Source organism: Neophocaena asiaeorientalis, unplaced genomic scaffold (genome assembly GCF_003031525.2).
Source record: "Neophocaena asiaeorientalis asiaeorientalis breed wild unplaced genomic scaffold, Neophocaena_asiaeorientalis_V1.1 scaffold292, whole genome shotgun sequence".
Classification (NCBI taxonomy): domain Eukaryota; kingdom Metazoa; phylum Chordata; class Mammalia; order Artiodactyla; family Phocoenidae; genus Neophocaena; species Neophocaena asiaeorientalis.
The window spans coordinates 584,348-599,043 of record NW_020173241.1 but is presented as its reverse complement, the minus strand read 5'-3'; the positions used below and the strand labels follow the sequence as shown (position 1 = coordinate 599,043).

Below are 14,696 nucleotides of genomic sequence, written 5' to 3'. Positions count from 1 at the left end.
AGAGCCCGGGCGGGGCTCAGGTTGGCACGCAGTGGGCGGGGGTGGCCCCTGTCCCCGCCCCCCACATCCGGGGGCCTGGGCCTGGCTGTGGGCCGGCAGTGAGCCAGTGAGTCAGGCCGGGTTTTCCCTCCGCTTCTGGGGAAGGCTAGGGAGCGCTGCCGAACGAATTGGCGTCCGTCCCTCGCCAATCCGGCTTCGGCGCCCGCCCGCCCGCGTTTTTCCGGCGCCTGCCGCCTGGCCGCTCCATCCTGGTTCGCAGTCTCTGCTGGAGCCGGCGCCCTGGAGGGAAGGTTCAAGTCCGCGCAAGGGAGCTGCAGCGCGCGAGAGGTACAGAGAGGAGCCGGCATGGTGAGTGGGGCGCGTAGCGGCCTGGGGCCGGACTCGGGGGGGTGGGGCCGGCCGCCGAGGTCTAGCTTACCCGGCGACCTTGGCCAAGCCGGAGCCCTTACGCCGGCCGAGGTTCACGTCTGAGAAGTGAGCGAGGGTGGCAAGATGCAGTGTGCGCCCAGGTACCCCTTGCTTCCAGATACCGAAGCACCGAGGTGCGGGATCGGGGACCGTCCGCGAGCAGGGACGCTCTGCTGGGAGGGCGGGCGGCAGGTTACGCTGCAAACGCGCTTTCCTTGGGGCAGCTCCTGGGACCCCTGCACCACCGCTGGGGTGGGGCAGGTGCCCTTGGCGCTGGTGTCTGACCTCGGCTTCCCCGCCCCCAGGCTATCCGCTCGGGGCAAGCCTTAGAGAGGAGCCTGGAAGAGACATCCCCTTCCGCCCCTCAGGTAGCTGGAGGACCTCCCGCAGTTCTGGGGGAGCCCTCGCCTCGGCCACAGCCTTCCCCGGGGAAATTCCATGGAGATGCCAACCTCGCTTGCCCCTCCACCTTACCCACGAGACCCCTCTCTTGCCCTCTCCCGCCCCCTTCGGGATACCCACTTCCTCCACTAACCCCCTACCCTGTACGAGCGGCAGCTGCCAGCCTGCTGCCAGGGATCCCATGAATAGGGGACGCTCCCAGGTCTCGAGCACCATCCCAGTCTGGCCACAACCTTTGGCCAAAGTGAGGGCCCGCCTGGGGCTGGGCGGAAATCGGGCCCCTGACTGCGTCCAGAAAAAGGACTGGGACCTGTCATCTCCCACCCAGCAATCTCCCCACCTCCACGAGCAGATCGGGGCTCTCCTCGCTTGCACCAGGAGCTCAGCCTGTCCCTCGGCCTCGGTACTCCCTGCCCGGCCTAGGGAGGGACAGAGGCAGGAGGCTATCCTGGGCCCGGTGATCGGCCTCCTCCCAGAGCCCTCTTAGGCAGGGCTTCTCTATCGGCTGGCTGTGTGTGGGTGTGTATGTGCGAGACTGAATGAATGCAGCCAGCCTGCTCCCGCCACCGCCTATAGAGCTAGCAGCTTCCAGGGCTCAGAGTCCAAATGCAGCCGTGCTTCCACTATTTCTTCCTGACCCAGGGGCAAGCAGGGGGGATTACAGGCTGAGGGGACTGAGATCCAAACCAACTTGGTTGCAGGGGCCCTTGCGAGTGTGGGGAGCTGAGCAGATATAATACACAGCAGTGTGTGCCCATGGAGGGCCCTGGTAACCCCTGGCTGGGACAGCCTGGAGCAGAAGAGAGGACCTTGCCTGGGGAGTTGGGATTGCTCTTCGTGTGGGATCTTAGGCAGCTCACCTCTTTCTGGGCCTCAGTTTCCCTAGCTGTAAGATGGGGTAAGGGTAACTACTGTCTTCCCTGCCTCCATGAGGCTGTCGTGGAGATGAGATGATGAAACAAAAGGGCTGATAAAAACTGTAGAGTGCCGTGCAACTGTAAGTGACCATATAGTGATACTAAGAATCACTCCTGCAGCATTTAGACGCTGGACTCTGCCTTTTCACAGGTCGAAGTGGGACTAGGGAATGCCAGCCTCTCCCATTCCCTCCTTGGGCCCCTCTTACTGACTGCCCCCTCTTTTGGAGCTGGGACATTCCAGTCCCATTCCTCAGGGGCAGCTGCAGTCATGCCCCTCAGCAAAGCTGATCCCGAAGCAGGTGGTGGGACCCTCCCCTGGGGCCAGGGCTCAAGAGGGGCTAAAGGCAGCCAAGGCCAGACTGGGAGCTTCCTACCCGAGTACTCTGGGTGCACCCCAGAGGAGATGCACAGTGGGGTCAGGGCAGGCTTCTAAACGTGGGGAGCTTGTGTACATTTTCCTATGCAGCTGAACGTGACCTCAGGCATGTTTTACCTCCTGGGCCTCAGTTTTCTCTTCTGAAGTGGGGGGTGACAATATTCCCTTCCCATGTGTGCTGTGAGCACGTGGTAGGCCCAGCAGCAGGCTGACTCAACAAGGCACCCACCAAGGGACACTGGGATGCCTCCCTGAGTGTCCTCTCTTTTTCTGCTTCATGGCCAGGGTGGTCCCCCAGCCCTGTTCTCCTGTCTCCACCAAGGGTTCGTCCACAGGAGATGCTCCCAGTGTCCAGGCTCTCCGTGTTTCTGGCTAATCTTGGAGCGGGTGGAGGGGGAGGTGGAAGCAGGAGTAAAGGGGCCCTGTTGGGGCCAACCGGGACCTGTGCAGAATAGGACCTATGTGGCCCAGCCGAAACCTTGCTGGCGGGACGGTGGGGTGGTGGTGGTGAGGTTCAGCTCTGTGCAGAGCTCTGGTCCCCAGGCACGTAATGAGTTCTGGGCGGGGAAGCCCAGGCACTTGGATGAGGAGGCCCTGTTTTTCGCTCTGGCGGTCCCAGAGAGGCTGCAAGGCACTTGCTGTCTCTCCCTCCCTCCTCCCCCCACACATCCTCTCCTGCACAGCTGCTCTGGCCTGAGTGGACCAGTCCCTGGGCTTCCAAGCAATGGGAAGGCATGTGTGTATTGGGGGTGTGGGGGAGGCAGGGGAGGTGGATGGACTCCTTTAGGAAAAAGGACTGTCCCCAGACTGAGACCTGGGCAGGGTGGAGCCTCCCAGAAGCCAGGGGCCTTGGCCCTACTGGGGGAGCTAATAATATAGCCGGAGAAGTTATCTAGGAGGGGTGGAGGGTGGAGGGTGGGGGCCTTAGGGAAAGACAAATGGAAGGGCTGTTTTTGCCCCTCCATCTAGCTCCATAGTTATTTCAAATTGCTCAACTCACTTGTGGAGAAAAGCCGGTCCTGTGTGTGTGTGTGTGTGTGTGTGTGTGTGTGTGTGCGCGCGCGCACACACACACATACACTCCCCTACATCTAGCAGCCTTGGGGCTAGGGAGGACAATATGTATTCGTGTGTTATGTGTGTGTCTGGAAGGTGATCAGTGCTGTGTGGATGACCTTGAGCGTGACTGTGTCTGCTGTTGGATCCTCTCTGTGTCCTCTAACGGAGGAACTTAATGTGCCGCTGGTGGCACTGACTGGACTGCTGTGTGTGTGTGGTGTATGTGCTGTTTTGGCCCATGGCTGCCTCTCGCCTGGACCTGAGACCCTTCGTGGGGATTATGGAGTGTTGGTTATTGCTCCCTAAGGTAGGAAATGAGGCTCTGGCCAGCAGAACGTGAGGCACTGTGTGTTTGGGATAAAGTGGGCATATTTGGCACCACTGCCACCATCCCAGCCACCATGCTCTCACCAGGTTTACAGTTCACAAGCCCTTTCACCTCCCCATCTCTGTGACTGTCACAGCAACCCTATAAGGATGGCAGGGCAGGTAGAGTCTTTCCCACTTTGGGGAAAGGTGGGGAAACTGAGGCATGGCGAAGGGAGGTGCCCCATGGAGAGATGGTGTGAGAGTGCGCTGGAGACCAGATTCTCTGCTGTCTACCTCCCCAAGAAGCAGTGACAGGAGTTCAGTGGGCTGTCCGACACAGCGGTGTCTGTTGCTGGGTGGGCTTGTCATGGTGAGGGGGTGTCAGATTCGGGGGTAAGATGCTTCAATTCCAACTCTTGGGCTGTGGGTGACATCCTGGGTTCCCACTAGACATTTGGCAGTCGTGTTACTAGAATCACAGGCATCCTCACTCTGACCAGCTCTGTGACCTTGGGCAAGCCACTTCACCTTTCGGAGCCCCCAGTGCCCTTACGTAAAAAACCAGATAGTTAACCATATGCCAGGGCTCCGTGAAACCCCTACGCAGGGCCATGTCACTGTAGGTGCTCAGCACCTGTCATTCCTTATCTGGGTGACTCTCTTAACCCTGTGTGGCTTGTGACACCCCCAGAGAGGTTGAGCTGTCTGGGGGCTGGTAGGGGAGGGTTGGGAAGGTTGCTTTTGCCCGGGGTGAGATTGAGGGCCACAGGGTGTGGGGGCAGGGCTGTGCCCTTCCACCCCCCTCCCTCCTTCCCGCTCCCTGTGAGCTTTGTGTTCTACAAACACAAAACCTGGAAATGGTTGAGGAAGATGGAACCTCCTAACCATTGTTTGGAGCAGGAGTCAGTGTCCCAGAAGCATATTGAGTTGTGGGGCAGGGCGGGGGGGCGGGGGGGGTGGACTGGCAGCTGCATTGTGCCTGCTGGGTGTCTGTCCGTGAATGGGAACAGCTGAGTGGGAGGCAGAGAAGGTGGCATTCATTCACTTGGCAAGTCCTTTCTGAGCACCTACTGTGTGCCAGGTGCTGGCCTGGATCCAGCGGGGCACTAGGGACAGGCCCTGCCCTCCGCAGTGTGGTCCCAGCACAGGTGGGAGACCTGGTCGCTCGGGAACTTGCTGGCGGCATTCACGTGTCTACCAGCTAAGCTCAGCTTCAGCCAGCCTGTGTTGATCCTGGCTGTAGGCCAGGCCCTGGACTGGGCGTTTTGTCCTCTAATCTTAGCCAGTCCTCCCAGCATCCCTGAGTGATAAGAGTTGTCATGGCCATTGTCCAGATGAGGAAGCCAGAGCCCACACACTGATTGGTTCCACACATTGGGTCAGGATTTGGGTCCCGCTGCCTGGTGGTGGGCTTTGGAGGTGCAGCATATACAGGGGCTGGCAGGGGCCCCAGCTGCCCCTTCCCCCTGCCTCGCACCACTGCCCCAACATGGACACCTGTTCCGGAACTTGTGGCCATTGTTCCCACCGTTCTTCCCCTCGGGCCCTTCCTGTTTGTATCCCTCGTGCGGTAGCCCCCAACCCCACCCGTGCCAGGTGTTTCCCTTGGGAAAACTCTGACCCTCTGCAGGAAGAGGGGTTGAATGGGGTTTTCCCCCTCCCAAGGGAAGAAGGAATGGAAATTCTGAGGCCACCAGCCCTGGTTCCCTGGTGCCCTCTGCCCACCCACAACATTAGGTGCCTGGCAAGAGAATGAACAAAGTTAGAGCAGACAGCGATGGAGTCCTCAGCTGGCCCAGTCCTGGGAGGGGCCCCTATCCTGCTGCTTCAGGTCCTGGTCCCCCGTGACCCCAGTCATACCCTGGCCCCTAGTCAGAGCTGGAGCACTAGACAGGTGGCCTTGGGACCTCTACTCCTTTCTCTAGGAATCCTGTCCTGGATTCTCTCTGGAACCCACATCTGCCACTCCTGGGTGGGCCAGGTGGGGAGCTGACACAGAGCAAGCACTTGGTTTTAGGGCATCAGGGGAGTTGGGCAGCAAGCGCCTACCTGCTCTGATGGAGACTCCCGACCCCCAGAAGCAGCCGCCTGTGCCCTGGTGAAACTTCATGGCCACAGCCCCAGGCCCTGCTGGCATTGCCATGGGCAACGTGGGCAGCCTGTTGGAACGGCAGGACATTTCCCCTGAAGAGCTACGGGCAGCACTCTCAGGGCCTCGGGGCTCCCGCCAGCCTGATGGGCTGTTCCGGAAAAGCTTGGGCCAGCGCGAGCTCTTCAGCTACCTGCACCTCCCCAAGAAGGACAGCAGGACCACCAAGCGGGCCCCTCGGAACGAGCCTGCCGACTATGCCACCCTCTACTACCAGGAACATCCTCGGGCCGGTGACTTCAGCAAGACTTCGCTGCCTGAGCGGGGTCGTTTTGACAAGGTGTGCCTCTGCCATGCCCCTCCCTACTGTGGTAGTGTGGGGATGGGGGCTTCCTTGGAGACCCTGATGCTGGGATGGGATGTGAAAGTCTTTTTTTTTTTAATAACATGCGGAAATTTTTTTTTTAATATATATTTATTTGGTTGCACTGGGTCTTAGTTGCGGCAAGTGGGCTCCTTAGTTGCGGCACATGGGCTCCTTAGTTATGGCAGGTGGCCTCCTTAGTTGCAGCATGCATGTGGGATCTAGTTCCCTGACCAGGGATTGAACTGGGGCCCCTTGCATCGGAGCGCAGAGTCTTAACCACTGCGCCACCAGGGAAGTCCCATGAAAGTGTTGCTATGGGCAGGCTTGAGACTTGGTCACTGCCTCCTGGTGACATGTCCCCCATGTTCTCAAAGAGGATTCCCAGGGGGCTGCGGGAGGGAGCATCGGAGGGCAGGGCAGAGCAGTCAGCCCAGGGTCTCATTCCTGCCCTCTCTTCCTGGCAGTGCCACATTCGCCCATCAGTATTCAAGCCGACAGTGGGCACCGGGAAAGGCTTCCTGTCCATGCAGAGCCTGGCGGCCCACAAGGGTCAGAAGCTGTGGCGCAGCAATGGCAGCCTGCACACGCTGGCCTGCCACCCTCCCCTGAGCCCGGGGCCCCGGGCCAGCCAGGCCCAGGCCCGTGCCCAGCTGCTGCATGCCCTCAGCCTGGATGAGGGTGGCCCCGAGCCCGAGCCCAGTCTGTCCGACTCCTCCAGCGGAGGCAGCTTTGGCCGCAGTCCCAGCACCGGCCCCGGCCCCTTCTGCTCCTCCCTGGGCCACATTAACCACCTCGGGGGCTCCCTGGACCGGGCCTCACGGGGTCCCAAGGAGGCTGTGCTGAGCTGCTTGCCCGAACCACCACCCCCCTACGAGTTCTCCTGCCCTACTGCGGAGGACATGGTGGCCGTGCTGCCCGCCACCTGCGAGGAGCTCAAGAGGGGCCTCAGTGATGAGAATGGCACCAACCCCTTCACACAGGTGAGAGCAGCCCCTGCCTTGGTGTGCTGTTCTGTCCCTTGGCATTAGAGTACAGGGCAAACAGAAGGTCACCAGCCAGCTCTCCCACATGGCTCTGTGCACAAGAGAATAAGGAAGAGAGAGGTGATTTGGCTCCTCTCCCCAAGCCCCACGTGGTGGGGATGTCATGGCATTGGTGGTCCTTGCTGGGAGTTGGGTGGGAGGGAGACTCCCTGGGAGGGCCATGTGTTGAGGACACTTCACCTCTGGAGGACATCGTGGGTTAGGGCACACGTGTGGCCAGAGCATTGGACCCTGGACCCTGTGGTGTTGGGGCACAGGATGTTAGAAGCAGCTGGAGTGTTGGATCTGTGGGCCAGCCATGGGAGTGCAGGCAGTCGGTGTCCGGGAGGCAGGGCCGTGTGTGGATATCAGGGCATGGCAGGTGCCTCTTCCTCTTGGCAGGTGCTGGAGGAGCGCCAGCATCTGTGGCTGTCTGAGCTGAAGCGCCTATACGTGGAGCAGTTGCACGAGGTGACCCAGAAGGCCGAGCGTAGTGAGCGCAACCTCCAGCTACAGCTGTTCATGGCCCAGCAGGAGCAACGGCGCCTACGCAAGGAGCTACAGGCACAGCAGGGCCTGGGCCCAGAGGCCGATCCCAGTGCCCGATCAGAGGAAGAAGCCCGATGGGAGGTGAGAGACTAGGCATTCAGAAACTCCTGCCCTCATTACTGTCATCTCATCCTCTAGCTGCCTTCCAACTGGTCCCCCCTTACCCTGCTTTGCTTGGCTCTTGCCCATCCCTGTCCCTCTTCAGGTGTGCCAGAAGACAGCAGAGATTAGCCTCCTGAAGCAGCAGCTGCGGGAGGCCCAGGCTGAGCTGGCACAGAAGCTTGCTGAGATCTTCAGCCTGAAGACACAACTTCGGGGCAGCCGGGTGCAAGCCCAGGCCCAGGACGCAGAGCTGGCCCAGCTGCGAGAGGCTGTGCGGAGCCTGCAGGAGCAGGCCCCTCGGGAGGAGGCCCCAGGCAGCTGTGAGACCGATGACTGCAAGAGCAGGGGGCTGCTGGGGGAGGCAGGAGGCGGTGAGGCCGGCGATGGTGCCGAGCAGCTGCGGGCTGAGCTGCTGAAGGAGCGGCTCCGGGGCCAGGAGCAGGCGCTGCGCTTTGAGCAGGAGCGGCGGATATGGCAGGAGGAGAAGGAGCGGGTGCTGCGCTACCAGCGGGAGATCCAGGGGGGCTACATGGACATGTACCACCGCAACCAGGTGCTGGAACAGGAGCTGCGGGCACTGCGGGAGCCCCTCGCGCCCTGGAGCCCTCGGCTTGAGTCCTCCAAGATCTGAGGCCAGCGGAGTGAGCTGACAGCAGAAGCACTGTCAGAAGATGGCTTGCACAAGCCCACTGAGACGGCCAGCTCCTTCCTTACATTGGTCTGGGGCAGAATCTGCTGTGACCAGCCAAAGATGGAGGCTGGCCTGTCGCTGAGAGGAGGGATCCAGTGGGACTGTGGGCTGGATGGGTGCCAGCAGCAGGAGCCAGGGCAAGGCCCCACTGGCTGAGGAATGCCCAGGCAGAGCCCAGCCCTGCTCCCTGAAGTAGGTGTGGCCCAGGAAAGGAGGTTTGGGAGTGAAGAGCCCTGTGATGCAAAAGGGCCAGTGTGAGGGAGGGAGGCTGGGATGGGAACATTGGCCTCCCCAGAATAAAATCACATTTTCTACGAGGAGGCACCAGGTGATGATGTTGGGCCTGTCCCTGACCTGAGTCCAGAGGATCGTGGATGGTCAGGGTTAGGGCTGTTGTCCCAGGCTGTAGCTCCACCATGTTCATGGTCAGTGGGGAGGGTATGCCTTGTGCCTCTGTGTGCAGCTGCTGGACATGCACGTTGGGGACTGGAGGAATCCTTAGCTGCCATGTGGGATGAAATTCCTCTCTTTAGCATCAGTGAGACTTTTCAGAAGGCAAGTCAGCCGAGGTATTGCTATAACATGAAACGACGTCCTCTTTTTGGAAAGGCTGGGCCCCAGGTTCCCAGGCCCAGCTGGATGCGGGGCCGGCCTAACACAGCTTCTGCTGGAGAACCTTAAGCCTCCAGGAGGGGCCCTGCCCCTCCCAGAACATACCTCCCACCTTTCTCTCTGGCTTGTGCACCCCTCCCTCCGTTGGGATGAGGGCCCTGGGAAGGTGCGGGAGATGAGGCAGAGAAAGCTTGGTAAAGGGCCAGAACCACAGCCCTTTACCACAGAACCGCAGGGAATGTGGACATTTCCCTGTAGGCATGGGGGGCCATGGGGTACTCTTGAGCAGGAGTGAGATATGATCTGATTTGTATTCTGGAAAGTTCTTTCCTGGGAGGAAGCCCCCCCATCCCTGGCCCTGCATTTGGCTCCGTGACCCTTGCTCTTAGCCAAGGCTGGTCCTTGGCCCCTAAAACCCACTCCCATCCTTGCCCTCTCAGACATCTGGCTTCCCCTCTGGCTCATTGCTCCCTCCTGGGTGGGTGATCTGGAGCACAGAACCAGTGTCTGGCTGTGCAAGAGGCATCTCCCTAGCCCTTGCTCTGGAGTTTGGTGTCCTTACAGATACATCCGTGTAACTGCTGCCATGCATGGAGCGCTTCCTGCCTGCCTGGTGCTGTGTTAGGCTGTCAGGGCATGGGGGGGTCAGGGTTGAATTAGATGTGCTTCCTGCCACCGGGGAGCCAGCACACAGACGTCTCCCTCCCAGGCCCAGTCATGGTGGGGCAGTGGCCACGTCTGAGATCTCTGCAGAGACCCCCAGTTTCTTCCCTATGGCTGTGATCAGCTCCTTCCCTGGCCACGCCTGGCGGCCCCCTCAGGCCCCAACAAGTGGGTCCTGGTGGTGGAGTGGAGTCGCTGTGCAGGGGTTTGGATGCAGCTGTGGAGTGTGAGCCAGTGTGCCCCGCCTTTTTAGGGCAGAGAGCAGGGTGTGTGTTGTCTGCCGTGGGGGTGGTGTGTTTGTGTGAGTGTCAGGTGTGTATAGTAGAGATGTGCTGTGGGTGGTGGGTGTGTCTAAGGGGGTGTGTTTGGGGTTCCTGGGTTGGAGGCCTGGAGGGCTGCTTCCTGGTCCCTCCCTCTGTTGCATTCTTTCCCACCAGTCTCAGCCCCTTTTAGCACTGGCCAGGCTTGGCTGGAGCCTGTGGCCAGGGCAGACCCCTGGGCCTAGCTGAGACCCATCTGGGCTCACCCCTGAGCCCAGGTCCTCTGCCTGGAGAGGGAAAGCAGGGACACTTGGGTTAGGCTGGCCTGTCCATGACAGGCCTTGATACCCATTTCACACACCCCTTCTAATCGAGATTTCTGGGTCAATGGTTCCTCCAAAGGGCCCTCCAGAGCTCAGTGCTAGCCTGAAGACTGAGTCACCCCCAGGGCCTGGAGCTGGTCAGGCTGGGTGCCCACGTGCCCCACAGTGGTTGGGGTCCACCTTTTGGTGTCCCAGCTCTGCAGAACAGCTCCCCACCCAGCAATTAGGGAGCTGGGCTGGCCAGTATAGCCAGCGGGGAGTGGGTGGGCGGTACCAAAACTTGGCAGCTGTGCCAGAAACCAAAGCCAGGCCCAGATGTAGGGGGAGGGCACGAGAGAGCCGAAGCTGGGGTGGCTCAGAGGGAACCAGATCCCTGTGAGCTCATCCCTGCTGGGAAAACCAGTTCGCTGTCCCCAAGCCGGCTGGGTGGCTTTGGGGCCAGCCGATCACAGGTGCCACTGTAGTGGCTACTGCTTGGGGCAGCCCCTCTGTCCTGCCCCTGGTAGACCCCTCAGCTCCCCAGCTGTCCTCAGACCCCCTCCCCCAGCAGACTAGGCCCAAGAGCTAATTCTCTCCAGACTGAGACTAGCTCCCTACACTGGGCTCCCTGCCCTTGGTCCCTCTTGTTCTCAGCTCAGATAGCTTCACACCCTCCAGTGGCTCCCTGGGCCCCTTAACCTGTCACTTGAGGCCTCTGACAGTCTCCCTCCAGGGTCACTGATAGTGGTACCCCTCCTGATGCCAGCAGCCCTCTGGGCCCTCATTCTCCAGATGCCCCCTCACGGTGCTCAGATCTCGCCTCCTTAGGAAAGCCTTCCCTGCACTGACACCCTGCCTAGGCAATTCCTCATTCCCTATGCCCACAGCCCCTCCGTCTCTCCACCAGCTTTTTCTGTGCTGTTGGAATTGTCAGTTTGCCTCTGTTTCCACTGGGCTGTGGGCATGGTTGGGGCAGGGCCGGCTCTTCTGTTTTCATCCCCAGAGCCTGCTCTGGTTCCAGCCCAGCAGACACTGGGGGGCTTTGGAGTCAAGAGAGACCACACCCCTCCCCTAGCATATGGATTCAAGCTGGTGGGGCGGGGGGAAGATGGCAAAGGCTCCAGCTCCAAGCATTCATTCACCTTTCGTGCCACCTGGTCTGAACCAGGTCTGTGCCAAGCACTGCCATTCACTGCACAGTGATGTACTGAGTGCCTCACTTGGGGAGGAAGCCAAGGTGGTCAAAGCCTCTGCCCCCGTGGCCCTTCCCGGAGGGTGGGGGAGAGGGGTAAAGGTCCACAGTAGTGACTGGGCCAGAAGAGTGCGAACATACAGAGGTGGGGACAACAGAGGCACCTCCACAGTGGTGAGCAAGTCAGCAGATCTCGGAGAAGGCAGAGGGAGCCCATCTGGGGGATGGAGAGTAAATTTCTTTGAGACTGGGGGAGCAGCAGGTATTAGGGAAACTTTTTCCAAAGAGGGTGCAGGTGACAATTCAGATTGCATAACCCACCACCCTAGTAGGTGGGGGCTTTACCCCTCTGTATTGGATTCAGGAAAGAAAAAGAATGTGCTGTTTCTTGAAACAAAAACAAAAGTGGAATAGGTCATGAGAGGTGAAGTTTGAGTGCCATGGGAGTTCAGAGGAGAGCTGGCTCACTTATCACTCCAGGTCATAGTGGGGCAGGGGGACGGATGTTGACCAAACTTTGGTCGGCCACTTCCGAGCTTTCTTTTTGACTGTGCCTTCCTGTGTCCTTCCTTATGCAGTCCAGTTCTAGCGAGAATCCTGCTAACTTAGGTTAGACAGAGTTCTCCCATCCTCCATATCTGATCACCTTCCATATCTAATCTGGTTCCTCAGCCTCCACCATCTCCCAGGTTATGTCTGGTCACTCTGGCCTGCCTTCATTGAGAATCCTCTGAAGTCGTTTAGCCAGTTCCCCCTGCACCTTGAGGTTTCCTCTTAGTAATTTTCCATCTGCTGACCTCCACCCTGCTCCTTGGCTATGAATTCAACGTTTCCTGGTTATATTTGGAGTTGAGGCCACTCTCTGGCCCCTACCACAAAACCCCATTCCAGTAGCCCCCTTGAATAAAGTCTTCCTTACCATATTCTTTAACACGTGTCATGAGTAATTTTTTTCTTTAACAGGGGTAATCTCAGAGGAGGGGAAGTTGGGGGTATTTCCTCTGGAGTAGGGTGAGATGAAGGCATTCCAGGATGGGCCTGGATTTGGTCACGGGGAAGCGTGTGGCAGGTCTATGAGAGGATCTTGTCTGGAAAGGGGTGAAAGGAGGCAAGCTGGACAGCCTGGCAAGCTGGCACAGAAGGACTTCACCTCCTGTGACTGTGGGTGGGTCCCTCAGGCAGCCAAGGGGAAGGGCCAGAACCAGGACCGGCTTTGTGTGTGTGTGACCTGTGTAGTCACCAAGGGCCCCACACTCAGAAGGGCCTTAGACTTGGTGCAATGCTCTGCTGTCATCATCCGGAAGTTAATGATGTTTGAACAAAGGGCCTCGCATTTTCATTTTGCTTTGGGGCCTGCAAATGATATAGCTGCTCCTGGCCTGAACCAAAGCTTTGCAAGGAGTGGCAGGGGCAGGGAGAAACAGGAGACTGGTTGGGAGCCACCTGGAGGGTGGAAGGAAGAGCAGAGCCTGAGCGGCCAACTTGAACTGATGTTGAGCCCTGATGCTCCCAGATTCTGCAGAAGGCAGGTGGTGGCTGCACTACCCGCTGTTGCCCTCCTGTCCCCCCAGCTATCAGGGGAGGTTCATCTTTTCCTAGCCTGGCCTTCCTGGACACACTCTGGGAGGCAAGGAAGGCTGTTTTTCAGGAGAGCACTGCAGGGCTTGTCCTCTCTATCAGGAACTTTTCTTCCCTCCCTCCCTCCCTCCCTTCCTTCCTTCCTTCTTTGTTATCTAGTATGCTCTTTGTGTACCGGCCTCCCTAACCCCTGCCATTTTTTTTTTCTTTTTTTTTTTTTGGTGGTACGCGGGCCTCTCACTGTTGTGGCCTCTCCCGTCGCGGAGCACAGGCTCTGGACGCGCAGGCTCAGTGGCCATGGCTCATGGGCCCAGCCGCTCCGCGGCATGTGGGATCTTCCCGGACCGGGGCACGAACCCGTGTCCCCTGCATCGGCAGGCGGACTCTCAACCACTGCGCCACCAGGGAAGCCCACCCCTGCCATTTTTAAGGTATAATTTACATACAGGAAAATTCACTGCTTTGATAGTACAGAGAATTGTACAACCAGCCCTACAGAATAGCCAAGATACAAAATAGTTCCATCATCCCCCCCAAATCCCCATGTACCTCTGGAGTCAGCCATTCTACCCCACCCTCAGGCAACCAATGATCTGCTTTCTCAATAACCTTGTGTTTGTTTTTCTTTTTTGCCCTTTTTGTGAGCATTGTTTAATCCCACCACATATTAGAACATAGAACAAAGTAGTGAGTAAAACAATATGACATTTGTATAAAAATAAAACTATGCCTCAGTGGGAAGAATGAAGAGCAAGAAATAGATTTCATTTTGTAGAAAAATCTTAATATTATGGTAACGGGCTTCCAAATGAGAGGGTAATGAAGATTATTTTTTAAGCAGTTCTGGGATAACTGGACAAAAATATGGGAAAAAATAAGTCATATTTTACACCACCCCCTGCAAAATAAAATGGACATGCATTGGGGATTAAATTTTAAAAATCAAATCCTAGGAAACTAGCAAAAGTAAAAAGACTGTTACTGAGTTAGTGGAGAATAGCTAAGTTTTTCTGCTTTGAAGCAGCCACCCTCCAACAAAATAAAACAAAACAAAACCACACAATCCCAACAAGGAAAGATTGACAAAATCAGCCATGTAAGAAAACATGGTGCAACCTGAAAAGTAACGAAACCATGATGTAAGAAGAGCCACATACTGGGGGAAACAATGACAGACAGAGGTGAAGGAGCCTGAGGTATGAGCTGGGCATTCTAAGTTCTGGCAGAAGCTAGGCTTTGCTCACACCCAGTATAGCTGAGAGGCAGGCTTCCCCAGAGGAAGTGGGGAAGCCTGGGGCGTTCGTGAAACCCTGTGAGGTCCTGCTGGCTTGGACGCAGCCTCAACCTCGGACTGTGGCCCCAGGCAAGGTTCACTCAACCCTCCGACCCCCACAACTCCCGGCTGGGCCAGGACCACCCAGGCTCACGGTGCACTGACAGGCCTCTTCGCTCCCGTGGGCTGCTGGACGGGCTGTGGAACGCCCTCTTCCTTGCGTGTTTCATCAGGTTTGAAACCGGGGTTTCCCCATTCATAAACGGAGGATATCGGCTACTTCAGACTATTTCTGCGCAGCTACTGTGTTCCAAGCACATAGTGTTGGGGCTACAGCAGCGGTGAGTACAAACTCCTGGCCCCAATGGAGCTTTTATCCTAAAAGGGAGGGGGGGGGGAGGTTAGGGGCAGGAAGACAGAATAAACAAATAAACGCTCAAGATAATTTAAAGTCAAATATTATAAGGAAAACAGGGCTGGATTGTGCAAGGGTGTTTTGTGGAGGTGGGGAGGAGGTATGGA

At 58.0% G+C, this 14,696-nt stretch overlaps 1 protein-coding gene across 2 annotated transcripts; it reads left to right on the top strand.

The window, feature by feature from the left end:
- Positions 1-116: 116 nt before the first annotated feature.
- N4BP3 (NEDD4 binding protein 3) lies at positions 117-8,611 on the top strand. 2 transcript variants are annotated; one of them, XM_024745653.1, is made up of 5 exons: positions 117-348; positions 5,556-5,903; positions 6,395-6,910; positions 7,355-7,582; positions 7,707-8,611. In XM_024745653.1, the coding sequence occupies exons 2-5, from the start codon at positions 5,583-5,585 to the stop codon at positions 8,232-8,234; spliced, it is 1,593 nt and encodes a 530-aa protein (XP_024601421.1). In that variant the 5' UTR covers positions 117-348; positions 5,556-5,582; the 3' UTR covers positions 8,235-8,611. The 2 variants fall into 2 exon arrangements, with proteins under 2 accessions (XP_024601421.1, XP_024601420.1); XM_024745652.1 differs by having other exon boundaries at positions 5,553-5,903.
- The last annotated feature ends 6,085 nt before the right edge of the window (positions 8,612-14,696 follow it).